Genomic DNA, 25,408 nt, shown 5'->3' on the forward strand with positions numbered 1-25,408 from the left:
CGCATGCAGTGTGCAAGGCTGGATCCATCTTGCTTGCCCGTTCAACATTTATTGTGCTTCTACTCTGTGCTGAACTGGGCCAGGCCCTGAAGATATAGAATCAATTAAGACATAAAACCAGAGGGGTGCCTGGGTGGCTCAGTCAGGTAAGCATCCAACTCTTGATTTCGGCTCAGGTCATGATCTCACAGTTCATGGGATTGAGCTCCAAGTTGGGTTCTGAGCTGACAGCTCAGAGTCTCCTTGGGGTTCTGTCTTTCCCTCTCTCTCTGCCCCAATCCACTCGTGTTTGCTCTCTCTCTCTCTCTCTCTCTCTCTCAAAATAAACTTTTAAAACCACATAAAACTAGAGCATAATTCTCCACTCCCTAAGTGTGAGCTGTGCACAGTGACTTCCTTCCAAAAAGTACAATATGGGAGGGGGGAAAATGAATAAATTGCACAGCCAGCAGATCCAGGCCAACATCAGCAGTGACAGTCGTGTTGACAGCATATACTCTTCAAAGGATGGGATGAAAAAGGCACTCTATACCCATAACCCAAGGCTAACAATGAGAAAAACACCAGAAAAACCGTAATAGAGAGACATTCTACAAAATGCCTGACCAGTACTCCTCAAAACTTTCAAGGTCATCAAAAACAAGTTAGAGAAACTCATGGACCACTGGAGCCTAAGGAACCATGATGACTGAATGCCATGTGGTATCCTAGATGGGATCCTGAATAGGAAAAAGGAAATTAAGTAAAACCTAAGGAAGCCTCAAAGCATGGGCTCTAATTAATAGTAAAATATCAGTATTGGTTTATTAATTATAACAAATACACCAGAGGGATATAAGATATTAATAATGGAAACTGAGTGTGGGGTATATGGGAACTCTCTGTGCTAGCTTTGCAATTTTTGTGTAAATCTAAAACTATTCTGAAATAAAACATTGATCTTAAAGACTGAATTCTACTTCAAGAATGTTAATGAGGGAGAAAGACAGTGAGTAAGGACTGTGGTCTGGTACTGTACGTGGGTGTGCAGGAGTCAGTGAGCTCAGTCTGCAAGGTGGGAAGAGGCAGACGCAGACAGGGGCAGGGCAGCAGCTAAGGATAGTGGGAAGCTACGGGTGCTGTACGGGCAGTCAGAGAAGGCTAAAAATATTGTTGTGCACCAGAAGGGTCCTCGTTGAGGTCATCAGCATAAATTTTGGTCAGGAACAGCCAGCCCAGATGAGCAACTTTCTCATAACAACCAGGCCAGGAATAGATAGAGCCGGAGCTATGACTGACCTAGATAAGGAATCCGCATACCGTTCCCACAAAATTCTCTCTTTTGATAGGAAGCACAATAAACACACTTTCTCTTTGTTCAAATATTCTTCCAGATTCGTTATTCTGTGAAGCTCCCTCTTCAACCACCCCTTCTCTCCTGTTTCCCACATTCTGCAATTTTCACATTGAAAAGGATGAATAATGACAGTGCAAAAAAATGGGGGGGGGGTGGCTTACAGAAAATTCTTAAACTAAAGGGTTGGAGAAGCAAGGAGAAGTCAAAGAAATCCAAAGGGGGCTGGATCATTTCAGTATATCCTGCCAAGTAAAGATAACATTTCCCCATTTTTTAAAAGGACAGCAAAATGCAAAAGCAAAGCAAACAAACAAACAAAGGTCTCCAGTTTTTAAAAAGAATCTGAGGGTCAGGGAACCCAGTGGTTCACCGACCTCCCTGGTCACCTCAGGAGAACAGCCGTGACCACCTGAAAATGAAGACTGAAGCAAGAAACGACACCAGCTAAACTAGATAAATAGGAAGTAACCAAACAACACAAATCTTGTGTCTGTGGAGCGCCTTCTTGATTTACAACACATTTTCGCATAAATTATCTCATGGGATTCTAACAAAAAATCTTATGAGGTAGGCTTAACAATTATTAATAATCTCATTTTACAAATGAGACAGAGGCTATTCAGGAACCCTAACTGACCTGCCTGGGTCCCCAGCTTGGCACTCATGGAGCTGTGACCAGCACCTACTCAGCAGGCTCTTAGGCTGCGCTGTTTTTACAAGTTTTTTTTTTAATGTTTTATTTTATTTTTGAGAGACAGAGACACAGTGTGAGCAGGGGAAGGGCAGAGAGAGAGAGCGGGAGAGGGAGACACAGAATCCGAAGCAGGCACCAAGCTCCAAGCTGTCAGCACAGAGCCCAACGCGGGGCTCGAACCCACAAACTCTGAGATCGTGACCCGAGCTGCAGCTGGATGCTTAACCGACTGAGCCACCCAGGTGCCCCCGTGCTGTTTCTATGTAGCCCTGTGCCCAGGCATGCGCAGTAAGCAGACGTAGGTAAAGAGGACATTGAGCTAATAATTAAATGCCAGTATGTATCTTTATCTCAAAAGATTTGTATATGAAAATGTAAATAGTTAATTTCCTGCTATCATGACTGCTATAAAGTGAAGGACAAACATCAAATAAGAAAATTAAAGACTTGATAAGAGAGGTAGAAAGAAACTTAAAAGCACAGAAACTTTTTAGTTTGACCTTAGGCTAGAAATGAGGGACAGCAAGCAGGTAATATATAGACCTGAGAAAATAAGAAGTAAACATCTGGATCATTACGTGCTATTCTGCAACAACTGAATAGGAAAGGAAGGACAAAACAATGTTACAGAAATCAGCAACTAAAACTTGTGCGAAAGTGCTCTAAATTTGTATCGTCTGAAAACATGACTCAAAGAGACATAATCACAGCCTATAAATATCCACCGAGCAACAATATATGTGGAAATAAAGTAAGGGAATTATTCACACCCGTAGGTTTGGATCATTTCTCTTTGTCCAGTTGTCTAAGGAAGACAATGCTCTACCCCTGAGCTGGTGTCACCCTCACAAATTAAAACAGCCAAGGATATGCTTAAGGTGAATCCTGCCAGAGAGAGCCAGGTGCAGGGTTAAAAAGAACCACAGGAATGGCCTCCCATGGTTCTTCACTCTATTAGACACTGGATCGCTCAACTGATGATTTTCATTTCTCCCTCACTTTTGAAAACGAATACAGAATAGAATCAAATCCAGAAAGTCTCTTCGTGACTGGACCACTTGATTGGAAGAAAAAGCGGAACATGAACAAACAAGTATGGTATAAAGTGCTCTCTGCTTTGGCATTAGGAGATAGCATGGTACCAAATCTCCTGAAAGACCTAAAAGTTTGCAAAGTCAAAGACACTGGATCAAGGATCCTTGTATCAAACCTGTCATGGACGCCCTTGTGCTATGGTCTTCCCATCGCCGTAAAGGGGAGTCCCATTTGTTTTACCTTGAGATCACGTTGTAGATACAAAAATATTTTTTTAAACCACGGAGAACCGTGCAAATAGAAATGGTTGCGAATTATTATCATTATTAGGACTCGCCCAGATGCAATGCTTCAAAAACACCATTTTTCACAAATATTTTTCTGCATGATAGTTTTCTTCCTTTTGAAATTTTCGAGGTTTCCTGATTAAGTCTCATCATCTCCATAAGCCACAAATCATTTCAAAAGATCTATCTGTCCCAGTACTTGGGGGCAATCAAAACTGTTTGAATCACAGTAGAAATGATGCTGGGCCGGTCCCTGCTGGGTGTACAAGAGCATGAGTAGAGTGACATTTAAGACACCAGGAGCTCTCTAAACACAGCATGCTCAATTTTCCGCAAACCAACCCAAGACCAAGCAATTTTTTTTCCCTTTGTCTCCCCAAGGACATTTTTTTTCTAGTCTAGTAGAGAAGCTGCTCCAAATGTGAGTTTATTTGTCATCATTTCTTCTGCAGAGAGAGGGGCCTAGATGATTTGACAACCAGATATTTTGTCCTTAAGTAAGCAATAGTTCCTTGTTAATATCATAGCAACAAAGACCCTGAGTTGTTCCTCGTTGGCATCTTAGGACATCGTCTTAAATAAGATGTTCGTACCACCATGCCCTGCACTGCATGACTGTAAACCAGCAACAAGATGGTACACATTCAATACCGGCTGCTTGCAATGACTATGGATGGCCAGTGGTGTGAACTGGTGCTTGGGTTGAGAGGGAATCCCCAGAGAGTGTTAAACTAAAAAAGACAAGCCTTTTCTACAGGAATACCTGGTGCTTATTTTTTAAGCTCATAGCAATGGTAGCTCTCATGCTTCTCAGTCTTCTTTTCCCCAGAGGGTAGTCCAGGAGCATTTCAACTGAAGCTGGGTCTTTGTGACAACAGCACCTCCAAGAAACTATAGACCTCTGCTTAGTACAACATATAAACCCAGTAGACTTTGAATAAATGCCATTCGGTGGGGGTAGAAGGTGTATGTATCCCTATTTACACACATATGCATGCACACATATACAATATTAAAGTAGGTGGGGTTTTCTCCATTACAAATGCTAAGGCTATAGAAAACACAAATTGGGATGCAGGTGTTGTCTCTGCTGATGTCTTACAAGGAGAAATTACCAGAGCTTCGGCCTCTCTTGAATGCTTTCTGAGTTGGTGGAATTTGCAAAATCTGCAATATTAACATAGAATTACGGAAATGGGAAACAAAACGCTGGAGTCTACTGGGAATGACAAGCTCAAGATGAAATCAACTGGAAAATCTGGCTAACTAAAAGTGGCATCCTTTGTGCTGGAGTTTTTCTATCTGAAAGCTTTAAAAAGGCTATAATTATTTTGGGTTTTCAATTCAGCCCTTTCCAAACTAAGCCTTCTAGTTTCTTCATTGCGCCTTACCTTCCCTCCGTGTGAACTCAGGTGTCTGACAAGCTTACCATTGAAGCGGTAAATTCCTACTGGTTTTATACCCAGATGCATTTCCAGGGAATGGTAAGCAACACAACTTTTTTGTCCTCTGTGTCCAGGAAAACAAAGGGATGTTTGTACGTCAAAACTTTTATCTTGTGCACAGGCTCAAAATGCAGGCTAAATAAGTCACCCACAAGAAGAGTCTGATTAAGACCAATAAATCATTTCTTTGCAAGTTAGTGCTTCTTCTCCCTGGAGAAGCTAAGGAATACAAGAACTTAGACCTACCTTGTGGCTTCTGGGTCCCAAATCACAATGTCTGCATCTGATCCCACCGCGATTCTTCCTTTTCTTGGATAGAGGTTAAAGACTTTAGCTGCATTTGTGCTGGTAACTGCCACAAATCGATTTTCATCCATTTTGCCACTATGCTGTAAAACAATCCAAGAGAGAAAATGCATCTGCTTTAATGACCATATGCTTAAAAATCTCCTATCAGTTAAGGTGCAAGATTTGTCTCTTAAAACTCAACAGAACTATAGTTAATTTCTTATATTGGGGAGCATAACACATCTGTGGATACTGGTAGGTCTTAAATTATCACAATGATAATGATGGGGATGATGGGGTAACACATGGAAGCCTGAAGACAACTTTTCAAAAACCTATCAGTTTAATGCCCACCCCCACTAATTGCCCCCATCCTTCCCAGAATCACACAGACAACAGCTAAATGTTAGCAATAGTGGTTTCAATTTTTGTTTAGAGTTTACTACTGCCACCCACTACAATTTTAATCTGGCTTGTTTATTGCAGACCTAAAATGTATGAGATGATCATGTAGACAATACGAAGAATATGATAGAGTTAAAATAAGACAGACCTTCAAATCAATGACAACTCTTCTAGAAAGAGGAAAAAATCAATTCAAGAGGTTAAATTTTGCGCTATTGAAATGTACATGAACCAATAATCATGGACAGTCTACTATAAGAGATTTTCATATGGACAAACTTTGGATAAATGCGGTCTCTCTAAACTGATATGATTTGTTTTTTTTTTAAGTGTTGAGAGTTTATCCCTGTGCACATTTATATGGTTAGAAGCATTCTTAAGGGTTATTTAATTATCAGTGTGTCAATGTTTCACCAAATGATGAAGAACCACATCCTGAGAGTAATATTCCCATGAGCAAACCCCCTTAATGTTTCATAAAATAACAGTTCCTGGATGCTATTAAGAAATAGTCTATCACTTTGAAGTCATTTATGCACTTGATGTAGTATGAAAGTTTGCTGTAATGCACATACTCATTGTAATAGCACAAGTTCAGAGAAAAAGGCTGAAACTTCAGGAAGAAAATCTATATAAACAGGAAGAGCAGAAGAGTCATCTGGGTTGATTAGAGTTTGGGTAGAGGTGAAAAGGGCTGAAAGGATGATTAGCAGAAGATAGGGCTGTCAAAATGTTTTGAAGATCCTCACATGTAAATTAATTGTTCAAATATCATCCCATAAATAATGAAGAATATTGAAGGATTTTAAAGAAGAAAGCATGAATAGTCTTTTGGCTTTGGAAGGCAGCTCTGGTCCTAAACTATAGCATAGGCCATAGCAAATGAGAGACCGGCAGCAGGGGAACCAGCTGTGAGACTACTGCAATAGTCCAAACAAGGGACAGACCTCAAACTAGAGTAGTAAACATGAAGATAAAAATAAGGAGACATGTTAGAAATAGAATTGACAAGAACTGGTAAATAATTAAGAGTTAGACATGAATGGTATGTGGAGGGGATTCTGAGGTGTGAGATATGGTTAATATGTCATCTAAGGGAGGGTTTCTGAGAGATGGGTGAGAATGGTGTGACAATGGTGGCCCCAGGTGTAACCAGGCAAGTCTCCCCCTGTTGATCTTTACGACTGCACATGTCAAATGGCTGGACAGGTTGACATATAGACATTTAGCCACTTGATTCTTCTCCATGCTCAGGGAGAACATTTTAAATTGCGGGTATTTACAATACTCTCTTGTTCTAGACTTTGGATTATTATTTATGTGACTTTACACAGAAGTTTCAAAAGTATGATATTCAACGGTCCTCAAAAAGAGACATCCACAAAAATTTCATGAAAAAGAAAAATTTCTCCTTTATTATGAACATAATAAAAATCCTCCATGTATTTTCAGTCATTCCAAGTGTTTACACCAATGACACATGAGGAACTGGGATTCAAAACCATGAGAAATCAAGTAGAAGGGCTATAACATTTCACTGACTTGGAAAGTAATCTTCCTGGTACCCAGTCTAAATTTACCTCCTAATGTCTGCATAATGATGCAATGTATCTTCTGAACTAAATTACGTGAGAAGAAAATTGTTTCTTATTGTTACCCTGGAGGAATGGGGTGGCCGTGGTCATGGTGCTGCATTCCCAGTCTCCACTGTAATAAAAACAATCAAAAAGCCTTTCTCTGACAGTTTGCAACACTCTGATCCTGAAACAAGCCAGATCCTGGTTACAGAGTTCAGCAAAACAAGCTGGGTCCCGTGAAACTCACCACGCCTTTTTCCCATATTACTGACATCCGGTCCTCAACACCATTCACCCCATTGGGAATCTTCGTGAAATCATCCTTCCCAAGAGCTTTCTGGCAGGTGTTGAAAGTGCAGTGGTCAGTTCCTGTTGTGGTTAGATCACCACTGGAAAAGAAGAACACACCAGAGTGTGTGATAAATACATAAAAGACGTCAAGAGGAAACTACCAGAACTTTCTGGTTCTCCTGATGCTCCTCAACTGAAAGTCAGAAAACTGCAGTGGAGAACGAGAAGCTGTTTCAAGTATGTGTTTCATCCATACTCATCTCTATTCTAGGAAGCGCTTTTAGAAAATAAGACCCTTATAAGAAGCCTGATGCACCATCACGTGCAGGCCAGAAAAACTGGTTCCAGGCTCCCTCACTTGTAGGTTCTGTGGTTATGAGTTTGTTCAATGCTCAGTTTCTTATCTAGAAATTAGTGATGACATGTACTAAATGACAATTATATTAGGGTCACTGGCAATAACGTAAGGGAAAATTCCTTGTGAGTAGAGCATTACACAAAGATGAGCCTCAGTGACCCACGTGGACAGAGGCAGCTCCTGTCCAAATGGCAATGTTGTGATGGGCAGACATGTGACAATTGGCTGAGGACGTTTGTGTCACCAGCAACAGATAGCCTGCTTTGACTTGCGAATAATCTCAGAGATGTACCTATACAGGCACATCTGGTTCTTGGGTTACGGCAGCACAGAAAAATATTCAAGAATATGTGAATGATAGAAACAAAGCACAGTGAAGAGACCCGGTTCTATACGGGATAGAAAGGGCAAGGAAACAATTAGAAGAGAGTCAAACTTCAGTAAAAATTATCTGATTTCTCTGCGTCCAGGAGAGATTTTGACACCATGTCATAATTAAGCCACTGCTCGTTGGTCTCAGGTAAGGGAGTCCCCAGCACCTATCATGTCAAGTAGAACAGGACACTGGAGGTCGATGGAAGGTCAGATGGTGGACAAGATGTCCTACATTCAAATCTGAGACTCATCTAACACCTTATTTTGGCAAAACGCTTCACACCCCTCTGCTCAAAGATTACTTAGCCAATAGATTCATGAGGAAGTCAGGCGTTGATGGGTCTGGTCGCAGGGGTGGGCCCATAACATGGTGGGCTGCATGGTGCCAGTCTTTATGCCAGTAGTGAGTGCCATCTGTGCCGAGACTTGCCGCTATGGGTTCTCCATAGACCACTTTCCCTGGAAATTTTAAAGGACGCATTCAGTACTTCAATTTGCTCCCAAGAGAACCATCTGACAAACATAAATATTCGTCTTCTCTGCGCTAGTGAGGGATGATAGGAATCCCAAACTAGAATTTACCTTTTGTGAACAGGATTTAAAAATTAAAACTACTGTTCGGGCACCTGGGTGGCTCAGTCGGGTAAGCGTCCAACTTCGGCTCAGGTCTTGATCTCGCAGTTTGTGTGTTTAAGCCCCGTACCGGGCTCTCTGCTATCAGCACAGAGCCCGTTTCAGATCTTCTGTCTCCCTCTCTCTCTGCCCCTTCCCCATTCATGCGCATTCTCTCTCTCTCGCTCGCTCAAAAATAAACATTAAAAAAAAAAGAATGATACCTGGTTTTTAAAAAAATTAAAGCTACTGCTTATTGAGCATCTACTATGTTCCAGTAAATGTCCATGCGTGTTGTGGTAGACGATTATATGCTCTCACTGATACTAGGCTTGACCACATGGCTTACTTTGGCCAATTAAACATGAATGGAAGTAACATGGGCTGCTTCCAAGCAGAAGCTGTTAAAGCCACAGTGAGTTTTCTTTCTGACCTTAGACTATCAGAGACTGCTTCTTCAGTTGTCCCTCGGGATGAAGAGAATATGGAACAGAGGTAGAGCCGACCAATGACGGACATGAGTATGAATGAGAAATAAATCTCTGCAGTTATAAACCACTGATATTTTAGATGTATCTGTTCGTGCAGCATGATCTAGCAAATGCTGGCTGATATGTGTGCCATTCTAATGAAAGGATCTCAAAACCCTACCGGGGAAGTGCTATCATTATCTCCATTAAAAGATGAAGAACAAGCTTGTCTTTTAAATAGCTTCTGTTATTATAACAGAAGTGAAATGACTTCTGCACAGTTGCATTACATGTACTCCACATGCCATCAATGAAGTGGAGGAGTCAGGATCTGAATCTGGGCATTTTTTACTCCTAACTTCTGTGCTATACCCCTGATGACAATTACCACATGGTCATATGGAGTTTAACCACAGTATATCTCTACTGCAAATACACTGAGAATCTCTTCACACCCTTGAGAAAAAAACAAAAAACAAAAAACCTCTTCCAAAAACTTATGTTAAATAGAAAGAACACTCAGATAATATAATTGTAGCCAGCAATGCATATTCTAAAAATCATGCAAATGAGGCCATCACAAGCAAACGGTGTTAGAAAAGCTAATAGTGCAGAGTAAATTTGAATTTAAAATCAGAATCCTATCTCTGATTAGCATTTGTTGGAATAATAGATACACCGACATCAAGCTGATCATCCCCAAGCAGCCACAGAGGTGAACGCAGAGTAAACAGATCCTGGCACACCTAACTAGCTCACTCTGGCCAGTCAGTCACTGGATTTCAGCTCAAATCCTCGATATAGAACTGAAATTAACTCATTTCTTCAGAGAGTACTGACAGCGGATGGCCACCAGCTGCTTTCGTCGCGTACTACTAGAATGTAGCATCCTATTACCTCCCAAATCATCTCTTCCCGCTTTCCTCTTGCAAACCACGAAACAAGGCTTACTGAAGCCTAACAAACCTTGCTTCTTAAGTAACCAAGTACCAAACATGGTCAATAAAAGTTATGCCCCAAGAACATAGCCATGGCTAAGATCTTTCACTTTCATCACACACACACACACACACACACACACACACACACACACACACACAAACACACAGCACACACACAGGCTGAATCCCACCCCCATCCTCTTTCCTACTGCCCTACTCCCAGGAAAGAAGAAATGCCACTGTTATCTCGTTCTGGTGTGTAGAACAAGAAGCAATCCTTTTTCATGTGAACTAAGAGGTAATGTACTATTTGCTGGAGGGATAGAAAGAGGGACCCAATATCTGACTTGCAGGCATGTAGTGACCTTCCTATCCCAAGAGATGCTCAGACACTGAAAAACTCAGAGACTTGATCCGCAATCGGTTTACAAACTGTCAACTCAGGATTTTCCATGGTGCTTCATCATGTGGGAACGATTCTTATCACATGCTCTATTCAATCATTTGGCCCATCAAGGTGAGATGGGAACACAGTTTCAAAGTTCTACAAATTTATTAGCTCTCAGGAAAAATTAAAAGCGTCAGCAACTAGCAGGAGTCTGCCAGGACTGTTTTGAAACCAGATGACATGTAATCTCCTTGGAAGGCTTTAACACCTTTAAAATGTGACAGGCCACTGTGTTGGTATACACAACAAACTCTTCATTAACTGGGCTATTTTCGACTGTCTCCCCATTCATTAAGCATCTGCAAATATATTAAAAAATTTAAATAAAAGCTAAAAATTCCTAACTACTCTACCTCCTTTTTCACAATGGTTCTAAGACATCAACAACAACAACAACAACAACAACAACAACAAAACAGATAGTATGCAAGAAGTAAAAAAGGGAAGGAAAATGAAGGGACTGGGTAATTCGTAAATTGGAGAATCACACTAGATAATTCAGCATAATTGTGGGCTTTATTAGATTTAGGCCAAAAATAAAATAAGAAAAACAAAAATATCTAACATCTTATAGCACTGCAAATACAGTTTGAAATTCACGTATCTCATTTGGCTTTCACAGCAACCCTCAAGCTGGTGTGACAGATAAAGCATCTGATGCTCAATGAGACTAACTAATTTGCCCAAGTCACACAGGTAGTAAGTGATAAACCAGAATTAGAATCCTAGTATTTTGACTTATCGTACATACACATTGCGTTACCAGGAAAAGTGTTATTCTTCATTTCTTGGTAAAGAGCATGTGTTTTTAAATGTTTAAATCAACCACAAGCTCTTTGTGGTTGTGGCTGGGAAATTTTCCAATTTCATTTACTGGTGTCATTTACTACGCTTAGCAGGTTGGTAATGAAAAGTGCTATATCCGTCCTAGTCTGGTGCTCTCCTGATTACATTTGAGGCACATGGTTTCAACAACTCTCCGGAGATAGGGCATCTTCATCATTAATCTCCTCCCACAGTCTCAGCAAGGTTCACATTGTATCATTCCCTGTCTACCCATACAGGTTCTCTCTTTCTTTCTCCATCGTTTGGCCCAAAACCAAAAAAGTCTCTGCACTTAGGATGCTATCTCCTACGTTAAGGACTTCTGCCCTCTAAGAGATTCTAAAGATTTCCAAATGATGAAACATGTCAAGGCATTTATCAGATGAAAGTGATAGAGCAGATGTTCACACCTTGTCTAGATTTGTGAACAGCACTTAGTCAAGTCCCAAGATCTGTTATAAAAGGTTGGAAAATGCAGAGAAGCCAGCACAGGTGGCCCGGAGTAGAAGCACTGGCTACCAACAGAAAGCCAAGCACGTCTATAAAACTATTTTTTCCTAGCAAGAAGGATAGAGTAGAACCTTTCTGGGGTCTGTTTTGGTTCAAAATATTAAATTTACACAGAAAGGAAAACACGAGAAGGAAAACACATAGAAGCAACATAATAGAGTAGATCACACAGATTTGGGTTCAAACCCTGATTTTGCTACTTTTTAGACGGCGACCGTATGCAAGACGACTGATTGTTCTTAGTCTCAGTTTTTCTCCTCTATGAGGTGGGGTCACAATGTCTCTCCAGTGTGGCAATTTTGTGAGGATCAAATACATCAATATATATGAAAGTACTTAGCATCTTCTTGGGACTCTGGGTTCACTTCATGTTATGGGCTGAATTGTGCCCCTTGCCAAAATTCAGATGGTAAAGTCCTAACCTGCAGTGTGTCACAATGTGATTGTATTTGGAGGGTCCTTTATAAAGGTAATTAAATTAAAATGAGGTCATTAGGGTAAGCCCTAATCCAATATGAGAGGGGTCTTCTAAGAAGAGGAAATTTGGACACAGATACATACAGAGGGAAGACAGTGTGAAGGCACAGGGAGAAGATAGTCGTCTACAGACAAAGGACAGAGGTCCGCAGTACATCCTTTGCCGCCCTCAGAACCAACCCTGTCAACACTTTGATCTTCTAATCTCTGATACTGTAAGAAAATTCGTTTCTGTCGCTTAAGCTGCCCAATCTGTGGTACTTTGTTACTGCAGCAAATACATTCCACAAATGTTAGTTTCCTTATGGTTACACAATTCTTTTTAAAAAGTGTTTTAAAATGGCCAATCTTCAACTGCTTTGCAGTTGGTCATAAGGTAGATCACCTTGCTCTAAATTTAAAGGTCAGGGAGGGTTTAAATGTTCACATACAAAAAAAGAAAGCCTGAGATTCAGAGCACCTTGATTGAGCTGCATATTAATCCTTCCTTAGGAACAGCACGGGTTACTAAGCATCAGTAAAACATGCTTGTGATAAGATAACAAGATTTGACTTACTCTTGTTCAGCTCTAACAAACATCGGTCAACTCAAACACAGAGAGAGAGAGAAAGGCCCCTGGATGGACCTTCCTCCCCATCTTTTAAAACACAAAAGCAATATGGCTGGGCAGGGGGAGGAGAGGTAAGTAACCCAGAGTTTAAATAAAGACAGAGTTTAAATAAAGTGGAAAATAAGACATTTAAAACCTCTCTGTAATAGAAGTTTATATTTTACAGCAATAAACTTGGAAAGTAAAGCTTTCTCCAATAAGGAAAACCAAATCACCCCAAACAAACAAAAAAACCCCAACCACAATGTAGCCCAGTTCACCATAAGTTACTTGAGGATCAAAATGAACTTCATCATTTTTGCAAATCCAATGCCTAGAGCCCTGTGACTAGCATATATCTGGTGTCCAATAATTTGGTTTTCTTTATGTAAAAAGTATAAAGAAAACATTTTATTAACAAATTCAGATGAGAGTCCTATTTGTACCCTATAGTCAGGAATATGGATACAAAATAGAGTTGAACTCTATTGAGACAAGTTAAACTGGAAACTAAAAAAAAAGGGATTAAAAATTTCAGTCATAGTTGGAAAATAAATTATAACAGATATACATAAGTAGAACATCAAGTAAGTTCTGAGAGAAGTCACCACCATTACAAATAAAGCACCAGAAAAACAGTGAATCCATGTTCTATTGGAAAGGGAGGGGAAGGTAAACGATATATATTTTTTGAAAGGCCATTAATAATTCCAGATGCCAATATATGGAGAAAAGGAACATGTATAACCAAAGCTACTCAAACCAAAATAAAAAGTGTCACTGAAGCCAATGGCACATATTGACACGTACACTATTTGGACAAAGACTGCAGTGAGTGAAAGCGGTCTGGGGCCGGGCAGATGGGAACTTCTATATGTGACACAAATCCAGCTGGTTGGTCCAACTTTATGTGTGGGGTATGAAGCAAGGGCAGCAGACTCTGCTTCTAAAAGAAAAAAGGATATCATTCTAGGTACAGCCTTCTGGTTCCCTTACCTCATTTTTGCAAAAGTGGTTTCTCACATGAAGGATGACAACTAACCTAGTTCTGGTTACTCAATTTAGATGAACTAAGACTAGAAATAAGCATGCAATTTAAATTCCTTGCAAACTGTCAAAAGCAACTCCAATTTCAATGGCTTGCCCATGACATTCTTATTCTTTTTCCTGTAACCCGCTCTTTGCTTTTTATCGCAAGTGTTAAAAGAAAGCATCAAGGTATGAACAAAGGGAAACCTCAGGCTTCAAGTTAGAGTTGGTGGACCGAATGTGCATTTCTATCTCCTTCTTCCCAGTTCACACCCAAACCCTGGCAGAGCTGTACAAGAGATGGCCCAAACCCACAACTGCTCTGAGAATGAAGGAGGGACCGGGGCTGGCCAGAAGTCTGGGTAGATTTTAGGAAGACAAAGTGGAGAGATGGCAATAGCTTATGAAGGAAAGTAGAGGGAGCCTCCACTATAGCCTGAACTCAAAGTAGAGGAAGTCATGGTGAGCATTTTTCCCAGGGTGGGAAGGGCACTTGGCACCTCTTTCTCTTCTCCTTCTGGAATGGCCATAACCTGAATGTTGTTTTTGGTTCTTTCACTGTGTTCCATAATGCCTGTTGGCTTTCTTCACTCTTTCATTCTTTTTTTCCTCTTTAGTCTTCTCACTGGGTAACGTCTCAGGTTCTATCATCCAGCCCTTGATTCTTCCTCTGCCTGGTCGAGTCTACTTCTGAAACTCCCTGTTGAACTCTTCAGTTCAATTATTCTATTTTATTAACTCTAAGATTTTTGGGTTTTGTTTGTTTTTTGATGGTTGCTATTGCCTTCATCAAATGTTTTGTTCATGCCCTGTTTTCCTAATTTCATTTAGTTGCCCGTCTGTTTCTTGTAGTTCACTAAACTTCCTTAATAGGATTATTCTGAATTCTTTGTCTGACATTTCATAGGTCTCCATTTTTGTTAAGGTCAATTGTTGGAGCTTTATTAGTTTCCTTTGATGGTATCATATTTACCCGATTTTTTGTGATCTTTGATTTCTTATGTTGGTAGTCTGCACATTAGAGTAATTGGGGTCCTCTTCCAGACCTTACAGGGTTGCTTTGACAGAGACAATTCACCACTCCGCTCAGTTTGGGTTTCTGAGTGTGTCTGCTGGTAATGAGTCTGGGCAGGTGGGGGCCAGCTATTAAGGTCTATTTTTGGCTGACGCAACTGTTTGGGTTCTGGGGACAGGGATGGGGTGTGCCACTGGCTGAGGACAGTTGGTTGGATAAGACTGCTGGCTTGGTTCTCTACCCAAGTGAGGCTATAGGATGGGCTCTGTGGTTGGCCTGAAATCTGTGGTCAGACTTCCTAGATGGTCAGGATACTGTATTCAGAAGCCAGTGGAACTACGACTTAGCTTCTGTGCCCTGGCAGGGCAGCAGGCCTGGACTGGAGGCCATTACAGCTCATTGTCTGAGGGTCCAAATCAAGCCTGGGTGTGCGTTGAATTCTCTGTCAGGTGAGGCTACTGGTTTTACTCTGCAGGTGGGGGACGCCACTGGCTGTGCTCTGTTCAAGTGCCACCGTAAGGCTGTTGAATGGGCAGAGCACCTTCCTGTGTGCTCTGGTTAAGCGTTCTGGTTAGACAGGCTAAAGACTGTATTCAGTGACAAGTGGGGCTATAAGTGAGATTCCTTGGCCAGGCACAGGGGGCAAAGTAGCCCTAAAACTGGTAAAGCTTTCTGTTTGCTGCCTTAACTCATGCCATAGTGCACCCCACATTCCCTGGCCAAACAGTGCCATTCATCGGCTTTGCTCGGCAAACTATTGCTTCTGTCTGCTCTTCTCTTGGTCTGAGAGCTGCTGGACCACACAGCTTCCAGGTGTTTTCTTCGCCATTCCTCTCGCCAGATGAGACCAGAAGACACTCTCCACAGTGGGTGGGGTTCTGTCACAACCCCGCTGCCTGCGCAGGAGAGGTTGGGGCCACTTGAAGCTACTCTCAATTTCCCAAACAGGCTCTCTGGTTGCAAGGGGCCAGGAGCTACCCTCAGCCTTGGCTATGAATTAATCCCCTGCCTGTGCACAGCATGGGGAGCCTCCATGCGTGGTACTGGCTCAGGTCTACCTGTCTTCCTCTCAGCTTGAGCACTGCTGGGCCACACAGCTTCCAGGAGCTGCTGCCAGCCCGTCCCGTCAGGCAGGGTTGGAAGGCAGTCCCTCAGCAGGTGGAGTTGTGACTCAGCTCCTTGCCTGGGCATGGGCAAACCAGGCTCTAGGGTCAGCAAACCTCCTTGCTTACAGATCTAAATCAGGCAGATCTGCACCCCACAGAGGTCCGTGGTCAGAATGTGCCCCCAACTCGGTTGTACAGATGAGTCAAGCTGCTGTTTGGGACTATTACTTGGGTACTGCAGGTATGAATTCTCTGTCAAGATCCGAGTGCTGGCTGCTGCAGCCCTTCCCTTCTTTACCACAGTCAGATTCCCAACAGTGAAGCCCTGCAGAGTCCCCTGAAATCCTCTTTTCCCCCTGGAGGGACCAGAGGCCCAGGGAGACCTCTACTCATTGTCTCTACTGCACTGGCCTGGGAGTGGCACAATGCGGTCAACATGTAGCCGCTTTTCTTACTCTTGTTTTTGTTTTTTTTTTAACGTTTATTTATTTTTGAGACAGAGAGAGACAGAGCATGAACAGGGGAGGGTCAGAGAGAGGGAGACACAGAATCTGAAACAGGCTCCAGGCTCTGAGCCATCAGCCCAGAGCCCGACGCGGGGCTCGAACTCACAGACCGCGAGATCATGACCTGAGCCAAAGTCAGACGCTTAACCGACTGAGCCACCCGGGTGCCCTTTCTTTTCTTACTCTTGCAACGCAGTCTGTCTTGGTCTGTGAGGTGCGGGGGGGGGCTTCAGCCTCAGCCCTGTGTTCTGGGATTCTCTCAGTGGCGTCTTATCTTTGAATAGATGTTAGCTGTTCTCGTGAGGGGGAGCGAAGTCAGGAATGCTGCCATCTTGGTGCCGTCACTCCAACTACGTGTTTCTCTTTTAATAATGATAAAAAATGACACACTGGTGATAATGCTTTAAATTAAAACTTCAATGGAAGGCCAAACACCAAAGCCAATTAAATACGAAGCTGATATCTGCATTTCCAAACTCTGTAAATCAATTTTTTCTTGAACAGAGTGGAGAAAATGGGAAAAAATTGGGGCTTTGGGGTCAGATGGACATGGGCCTGAATTCCAGGTTTAACACCTACTAGTAAGTGATCTTGGGCTTAATTTACCAAACTTTTCCAAGCCTCAATTTTATCAGTCACAAAACTGATAAAACTTAGCTCAAGCATTGTTATGATAATTTAAAAAGATAACATATATCAAAACGCATTAATGACAAACATATAGCAAAACAGGAAATGATTTAAGACATCAAAATATGTGCCAGGGACATATTAAGCACTCAACAAGTAATGTTGGTTGTTATATCATCATTGACCATCATGTTGCTCTCTTCTGGGTAGATAATTGGCAATTTAATAATAATACCCAACTTAATAGCATTGTACTGTTAGGCTACTACAATAAAGAATTAATAATTGGATCTCGTTCGTGCTTCCTGGAGCAGTGATTCTCAAACTTTAATATGCATATGAATCACCTGGGGTTGCAGTTATAAGTGTGCATTCTGATTCAGTGGATCTGGGATGGACTCCAAGGCTCTGAATTTCTAAAGAGCTCTCAGGGGATGCTGATGCTGCATTCTAGGGACCACACTCTGATGGTAAGGCCCTGGTGATAGAATGGGCTGGCAAAGGTATTTAGCATAAATCTATAGGCTGAATTGTTTCTTATTTAAACATGAAAACAATGAATAGATGTGTATTGTTCTTTTGTGTTCAGAAATTATGTTAGATAATAAATGAATAAAAGGTCAGTGTGGTCCAAAAGTGCTTGTCACTCTATACTCCCCAGGAACCTGCCCTTGGGTTGACTGATACAGTCACCATATGAACAGTTTAGCATCATTTATGTCCACCCCACCCCCTTCTCCCTCTGGGTTCCTGCTTGATCACATGTGAGAGGTCACATGCCAGGGGGGGAACCCTCTTATGCCAATTTATTCTGGACTTTTGCTGTTTCTGACAGTGGTGCAATAGAGGATTTTCACAAGTGTTACTACAGTAAGTCTGACCCAGCTAAAACATCTGGGTTGACATTTTAGATATCTCATTTACAACCCCTTTGGAAAGGGATTTACCAGTATCCAAAAAGTACGTCTGAGCGTTTACCCTTTGAACCAGGAGTCTTACTTTTAGGACTCTACTCTGAGGATTCTCTTCTGTGGCACAGACTAATTGCACCCCACAGATGTCCGTGTCCTTATCCCTAAAACCTGTGAATACGTTATCCTACATGGCAAAAAGGACTTTGCAGATGTGATTAAATTAAGAACTTTGAAATAAGGACTTTACCCCGGATTAAACGGGTGGGTTCAATGTAATCCAAGGGTCCTTGAAATAGAAGAGAGGGGCAGACGAGGAGAGCAGAATGATGCAATGTTCTCCACCCACCACGGCAGCTTTGGAGGTGGAGCAAGGGAAGTATGAACCAAGGAATGCGGGTGGTCTCTGGAAGCTAGAAAAGTCAAGGAAAGGGATTCTCCCCCTGGAGAGTCCGGGAGCCTCTGGGAGCTCCAGGAGAGAGTAAGCCTCCGGGAAAGAGTAAGCATGGCTGACAGCTTGGTTGTGGCACAGTGAGACATGTGTTAGACTTCCGACCTCCAGAACTGTAAGAGAACACATTCATGTTGTCTTAAACTATGAAGCTTGTGACAATCTTTTATGGCAGCAACAGAAAACTAATATACCGTCCACATATAAAATAGCACATACATAAGTCCACCACTGTGGTTTTATACGAAAGAGCTAAAGACTGACAACAGCTCACGTATCCATCAGTAGGGGAGTAGTTGAGCAGATACAGCGACATACTCTGCACCTGTAGGAAAGAATGATGAAACTCTCCATACCTAACGTGAGCTGACCTTTAGGACCTATTTTCACGTGGGGAAAAAAAGCAAAATACAGAACACGAGGTATACTATTTTACCTCTCAAGTAGGAAACAAAAGAGAAATAAGAATATGCATATATTCTTTTTTAATAAAGAGAAACACGTTAGAGGTAGGTCGGGAAAAAAATAATAAAAATAATTACTAATGGGGATATAGGATGAAGATGTTAGGGAAGGAAGCAGGACTTCTCTGAGAATACTTTTTTTAAATTTATAATTTTGGCTTTTGGACCATGTAAATGTTTTACATATTCAAAAAATAAAATTCAATTAAAAATTTACAATAAAATGAAAATGCCCACAGTTAAGTTTAATAGTTTTCTGCCTGTGATTTATTCCAAAACGTTTTCTAGACTTTTACTCTGTGCCTAATGGAATTCTATCCCAGTACAAAATGTAACCCTTAGATCAAGAAACTGTTTCCTGACAGAACCGTCAAAATTGCAGCTTGATAGTGGATTAAGATCGACAATTTCCACTGACTTTGCTATTTTTTAAATCATATTCTGACATTATGGACCTGACTGACAGGCTTTAGGACAGGGTACATGATTTACCAAGCAAATAATTACAGAACAACCAATTCCATAGAGTTGGCAACAGAGCCACCTGGTGGCAGAAACTAGCACTGTACCTTTAAAACTGCAGTGCTTTCTTTTTGAAGTGCTGTGCTCTTTTATACTGAAATTCTATTGGGGAAGGGGAGCAGGGAGAGGTAACCAGAAACGGTTGGTAGCCCCTATTAAGAGCGCCTGTGTGAAACTGAGTTTACTCTTCACACAAGATATCAATGGATTACATTGCACAAAAATCCTGACTGAACCTTCATGTGATAAGAAGCAATTTTGGCAAAACTAATTTTAGAGTTAAAGACATGTCAAACCTATTCTCACAATCCATATTTTAAAAATTCGGTCGGTTTCAGTTTTGAGAACAACAACAACAAAGAGCCAGGAGGATTTATAAGACTATTTCTGATTTCCTGGTTTTTAAAAGTGAGACGGCAAAACCACTAGCACATCTTAGGAAGGTCTGTTATTTGATATGGAAGGGGGAAGGACTTGGTTTTAAAACCTTAGAACAGGGGCACCTGGGTGGCTCAGTTGGTTAAGTGTCTGACTCTTGATTTTGGCTCAGATCATGATCTCATGGTTTGTGAGCTTGAGCCCTGCATCGGGCTCTGTTTTGTTAGTATGGAATGTGCTTGGGATTCTTTCTCTCTCTCTCTCTCTCTGCCCCTCTCCTGCTCACACTCTCTCTCTCAGAATAAACTTTAAAAAATTTAAAAAATTAAATTAAGTTGTAAAATAATTGTCATACAAACACTATTTGGATAATTGCTTTAATAGCTCCGACACCCAAGGTGCTATCAGACAAATCAACTCAACTCTAAAGATATTTGCTGAGCAACTCCTCTGTACCCGGCACCGTCCTGATTCAGGTCCTAGGAGGGATAGTGGTGATGCCCCAGAGACAGGTAAGCTTCTTTAAAGTTAACTGGAGAGTCTGCATTCAGCCATCAGATTAAAAAGTGGGCTGCAGGTTAAAGAGTGGGGACCTATGGCTGAAGGAAAGGTCTTGAGGCTCCAGGGATGGTAGAGAAATGACCCAAGGCAGAGAAGCAGTCATGAAGATGAACAAAAAGAAGGGCAAAAATGGACGTGCGTTAGATGGAAGAAAACAGAAAGGATGCTAATAAAAAGGGAGGAAGAAAAGCTGCAGAAATTCACCTGCAACCTTCTCATAAGCAAAGCAGGAGCTGCAGTCCATCTACGTCCCTCTCCAGCTACTACTGAGTTACAAGTGAGGTTCTCGCCCGGGAATTACCGTCTCTCCTCGCATCGGCTATCACCTTTGCTGCAGATTTGCTCATCACGTGCACGATGTAGAGAGGGCAGTTCACGGCGCTGGCTATGGTGATGGCTCTCAGTGTGGCCTCTGCCTCCACTGCTTCCGGCCGGCACAGCTCATGGCCCTCAGGGCCTGTTATCCCCAATGCCAGCATCTTCTTTGCTCCCTAGAGAGACAGCAGAGACAGACACGTGTGCAAGGAAGGTTTACTAATGACAGCTACCATTATCTTGTTGCAAATTAAGTGCACGGCCAGGCTTTCAGACCTGGTAGGAATAGAGGGGTGTGTGTGTGTGTGTGTGTGTGTGTGTGTGTGTGTGTGGTGTGTATATTTGGGAAATATAATTTTAACACTCTGAGAGTATATGTTAGTTTTTCATACACACATTTCACAATTACATTATTTTGACGGAAAAGTTAAAAAAGAAATGAGGCTAATTCTAGTCCCAGTCTCATGACTGGTTTAGTATAAAATAAAATAAAACCAAACATTCTAACCCCCAATATTATTCAAGTGTCTTATGTCACATTATTGCAATTAGTTGTGCTTTTTGCTGAATCATAGTCCTCACTGCCCTCTGTTCCACTCACCAAATGATACTGGACCGTCATTTGCCCTCTCCAAAATATTACTTCTTCCTTACAAAAAAGGCAGGAAATCAACACTGTGACTGTTGGTAAATGGTAAAATGACTGGCCCGGGGTCACACTGAGGAAGCAGAAGAGTACCATTTAAACTCTGGTCTACTTGAGTTTACAGCTCATGCCCGTTTCTCATGATCCCTGACTGCCTCACGGCCACCCAGTCTCACTCTCACCGACTTAAATGGGAACTAAGCCTAGGAGGGAAAAAAAAATCAGCTAATATAAAGGGTAAGAGACAGCTCTTAAAATCCTGCAGATGGTGTCCCTTCGGGCATTAAGAACGGAACTCGAAGAAGAAATAAATAACATCTAGATTCCCCCAGAGCACATTTTAATACCCGGTTTCTGAAAAGAGTGGGGCTTTAACAGCACTTAACACACTGCTTAAGTCATCAGATCCCGCTGATGTCCACACTTTGGCATTCTGAACCAGCAGGAGGAGCTACTTCAAAAAAAGAAGAAGAAGAAAAAAGAACGTGCTAGGACACACAAAGACAACTGTTTGTTTGAGAAACATGTTTGGGGTCTGGTAACTGATTTGAAAAAGGGAAATCTTCATTCCCTTCATATACCACCTGAGTAAAAGTCAGAGCATGAAGTAAACTGAGTCAAGGGTTTCCGAGCCACAGAACATTAGTTTCTGGATCTCCATTCTTCCAATGCACAGAATGAGTTCACCTACTTGGGTCCCATTGTCTTCAGCTTCAGTCGTGGCCGTTTTCATTTGTGGCGAAGCTCTGGGATGCTTACCTCTGCAATCAGGTCTCCGTTCTCCGCGTGGACTTGAGCAATTGCTCCGATCTCCTTGCACTGAGAGAAGGCGGCATACAGCTCCTCGTCCCTCACCATGTACAGGTCTTTATAGGCCATAAACATCTTGAAAGAGTTCACACCTTTGTCTTGGGTAAGGATTTTCATTTCCTCTTTAACCTAAAGGGGAGCAATAGCCAAACACACACACACACACACACACACACACACACACACACACACACCGTCACACTTTATTATTATTTTTAAAATGTTTTATTTATTCTTGAGAGAAAGAGACAAGGCATGAGTGAGGGAGGGGCACAGTGAGAGAGGGACACAGAATCCGAAGCAGACTCCAGCCTCTGAGCTATCAGCACAGAGCCCGATGTGGGGCTCGAATTCACAAACCGTGAGATCATGACCTGAGCCAAAGTCGGACACTCAACCAACTGAGCCACCCAGGTGCCCCATACAATGTCACACTTTAAATAATAATATGTATTATTATTATTTTATGTTATTTTCAATTTTATTTAAATTATTTAAATTAAATTAAATTTATTTTTATTATTTTATTATTTATAAATTATTGTTTTGTTATTATTTATTAACAATAATAATGAATTTAAAATTTATTTCAACGTTCTCTTCCACGTTCAAAATGCTGCATTCAGAAGAGAATTAAGTAAAGTAGGGACAACAGTCTAATTCCAGAAAAAAAATGCAGTTAAGGCTTTGAACTCCCCCCACAGGTGAGACCTCACTTCATCTGATGAATATTACTGGTATGATACTTTTAAATCAGGAGAGAGTTCATAGTTTTCCCAAAGTACTGCACATCTTTACTCGTATATAAAATTCTCAGCATCTATCTCCTGATGGGAGGAAATTATTTTAGAAAATGAAAACAAAGCCACTTGGCAGTAACAGAAGCAATCGTGTCTCCAGGAGGAATCGAAGCTCACGTAAGGTAGAGCTTTGGGCTCAGATCTGAAACCCACAGGATGGGCTCTCAGAAGGAGCAGGTAGACGTGCACTGAGCCACAGGCAGCTGCTAGGAGGTGAGAGACTCTGGACCGGTCGGAATCCTCAGGAGCCTTCAGGTGCCAAAGGTAAAAGACAAGATCAAAACAAGCTTAGTAACTGCCGTGCGGGTCCAGTTGGAGTCGCGATAAAAACTAATAACATCAAAGAAAAAATTGGTGGATTTGAGCCGGTAAAATTGTTTGAATTTCTGTATGTTCACACACACATGCACGCACGCACGCACACACACACACACGCCAAAACACGTTCTAGGCATAGGATTATTGTTCTTAGTTGTTATCCATCAATTTAAGAGAAGCTCTAACGGTCCAGGTAAAAAATATTACCAACAATTCAAACAGTAAACAGGAATGACTAAAAACGTGAAAAAATGTTAACCTTTCTGCTGATTAAAAAGTGCAAAATAGGGGCGCCTGGGTGGCTCAGTCAGTTAAGCGTCCGACTTCGGCTCAGGTCATGATCTCACGGTCTGTGAGTTCGAGCCCCGTGTCAGGCTCTGTGCTGACAGCTCGGAGCCTGGAGCCTGCTTCCGATTCTGTGTCTCCCTCTCTCTCTGACCCTCCCCCGTTCATGCTCTGTCTCAAAAATAAATAAACATTAAAAAAAATTTTTTTTTAAAGTGCAAAATAAAACAATGCAATTTTTTCTATTGAATCAGCAAAGTTTATAAATGACTCTATTACATATTAAATTACTCACTCCCATTGTTCTTTATTTCCTTACTGATTTTTCTTACTTTTCTCTATGGTGCTTTATCGTCCGGCGCGTTATGTATTTACCGGTTAACGCCTTCCCCCACTAGAATTTCAGCCCCATGAAGAACTGGAAATAACACTGAAATGCTGACATGGTCATCACTGAAGTGATGGAATGAGCTCTAAGATACGTTAAGGAACAACAGCAAGGGGCAGAGCATGATATAAAGTGCCTCGGGTTTGTTTGTTTTGGTTTTGCTTTACTTTTCGACAGTGTCAAACTTTCTACTGTGAGTCTATTATTTTCACGGTCAGAAAAAAAGATGCCTTAAACATTTAGCATATGCACACGTGGACTTCCACATGCAGGCGCCGTACCTTAGCCTCGCTGTTCCAACAACGTGGTACGTAAACCAGCCACGCTGGCATCGGCTGGGAGTTTGCTGGAAATGCAGATTCTCAGGCTTGCCCCAGACCTGCTGCTATGGGTTGACTTGTGCACCCCCTTAAAGCTCACATGTTGTGTAAGTCCTATCCCCAGTACTTCAAAAGGTGACCTTCTGGAAACAGGGGCACTGCCAATCTAATCAGTGGAGACGGGGCCATTCGGGTGGGCCTAATCCAGTATGTTGGTGTCTTCATAAAAGGGGGAAACGTGAACACAGACGTGCACACAGGGAGCACGCCGCGTGAAGATGAGAGCAGAAGCTGGGGTGCCGCTTCTACGAATCAAGGAACAGCCGAGATTACCAGCGAAGCATGAGAAGCCAGGGAGAGGCATGTGCCAGGTTCTCCCTCACAGTCCCCAGAAGGAAGCAACAGCCCTCCAACACCTTGATCTCAGGCTTCTTGTCTCCAGGAGGCTGAGACAATGAATTTCTAAGCCGCTCAGTGTGTGGTTCTTTGTCCCAGCAGCCCTAACAAACTAATGTGTTTACTGAACATAATCTGTAGTTAGACAATTTCTCCAGGTAAGCATTTGCATATTAAAGTGTGAGAAACACTGCTGAGGGCAAACATCCTCACCTTGACTCTGTCTTATAAAACAGGGGTGAGGGGGGTGCCTGGGAGGCTCAGTCAGTTGAGCATCTGACTTCAGCTCAGGTCACGGTATCACAGTTCATGGATTTGAGCCCTGAGTTGAGCTCTGTACTGACATCTCAGAGCCTGCTTGGGATTCTCTGTCTCCCTCTCTCTCTGCCCCCCTCCCCCCACTCACACACGCATTCTCTCCTCTCTCTCTCTGTCTCTCTCTCTCTCTCAAAAACAAATATTGAAAAAAAGAAAATAAAATGTTTAAAAAAAAATGAGAGTGGAGGGAAGGAAAGAAGGAGAGAAAGAGAAAGGAAGGGAGAAAGGAGGAAAGCCAAAAGACCCTAACAGCACAAAAGAGACTAGATTCATCA

The 25,408-nt window shown here is 42.0% G+C and overlaps 1 protein-coding gene across 2 annotated transcripts in view; it reads right to left on the bottom strand.

Moving 5' to 3' along the window:
• Positions 1–25,408, bottom strand: part of DPYS (dihydropyrimidinase) — an 81,257-nt gene that overhangs the window by 38,935 nt on the left and 16,914 nt on the right. For both annotated transcript variants that reach the window (XM_023248231.2, XM_023248230.2), the window contains exons 3-7: positions 22,258–22,437; positions 20,839–21,028; positions 8,394–8,550; positions 7,315–7,456; positions 5,044–5,186 (exon numbers count right to left, since the gene is read on the bottom strand). In XM_023248231.2, the coding sequence (XP_023103999.2) occupies positions 5,044–5,186; positions 7,315–7,456; positions 8,394–8,550; positions 20,839–21,028; positions 22,258–22,437 (812 nt within the window). The remainder of the gene's footprint in view (positions 1–5,043; positions 5,187–7,314; positions 7,457–8,393; positions 8,551–20,838; positions 21,029–22,257; positions 22,438–25,408) is intronic.

Source organism: Felis catus, chromosome F2 (genome assembly GCF_018350175.1).
Source record: "Felis catus isolate Fca126 chromosome F2, F.catus_Fca126_mat1.0, whole genome shotgun sequence".
NCBI lineage: Eukaryota > Metazoa > Chordata > Mammalia > Carnivora > Felidae > Felis > Felis catus.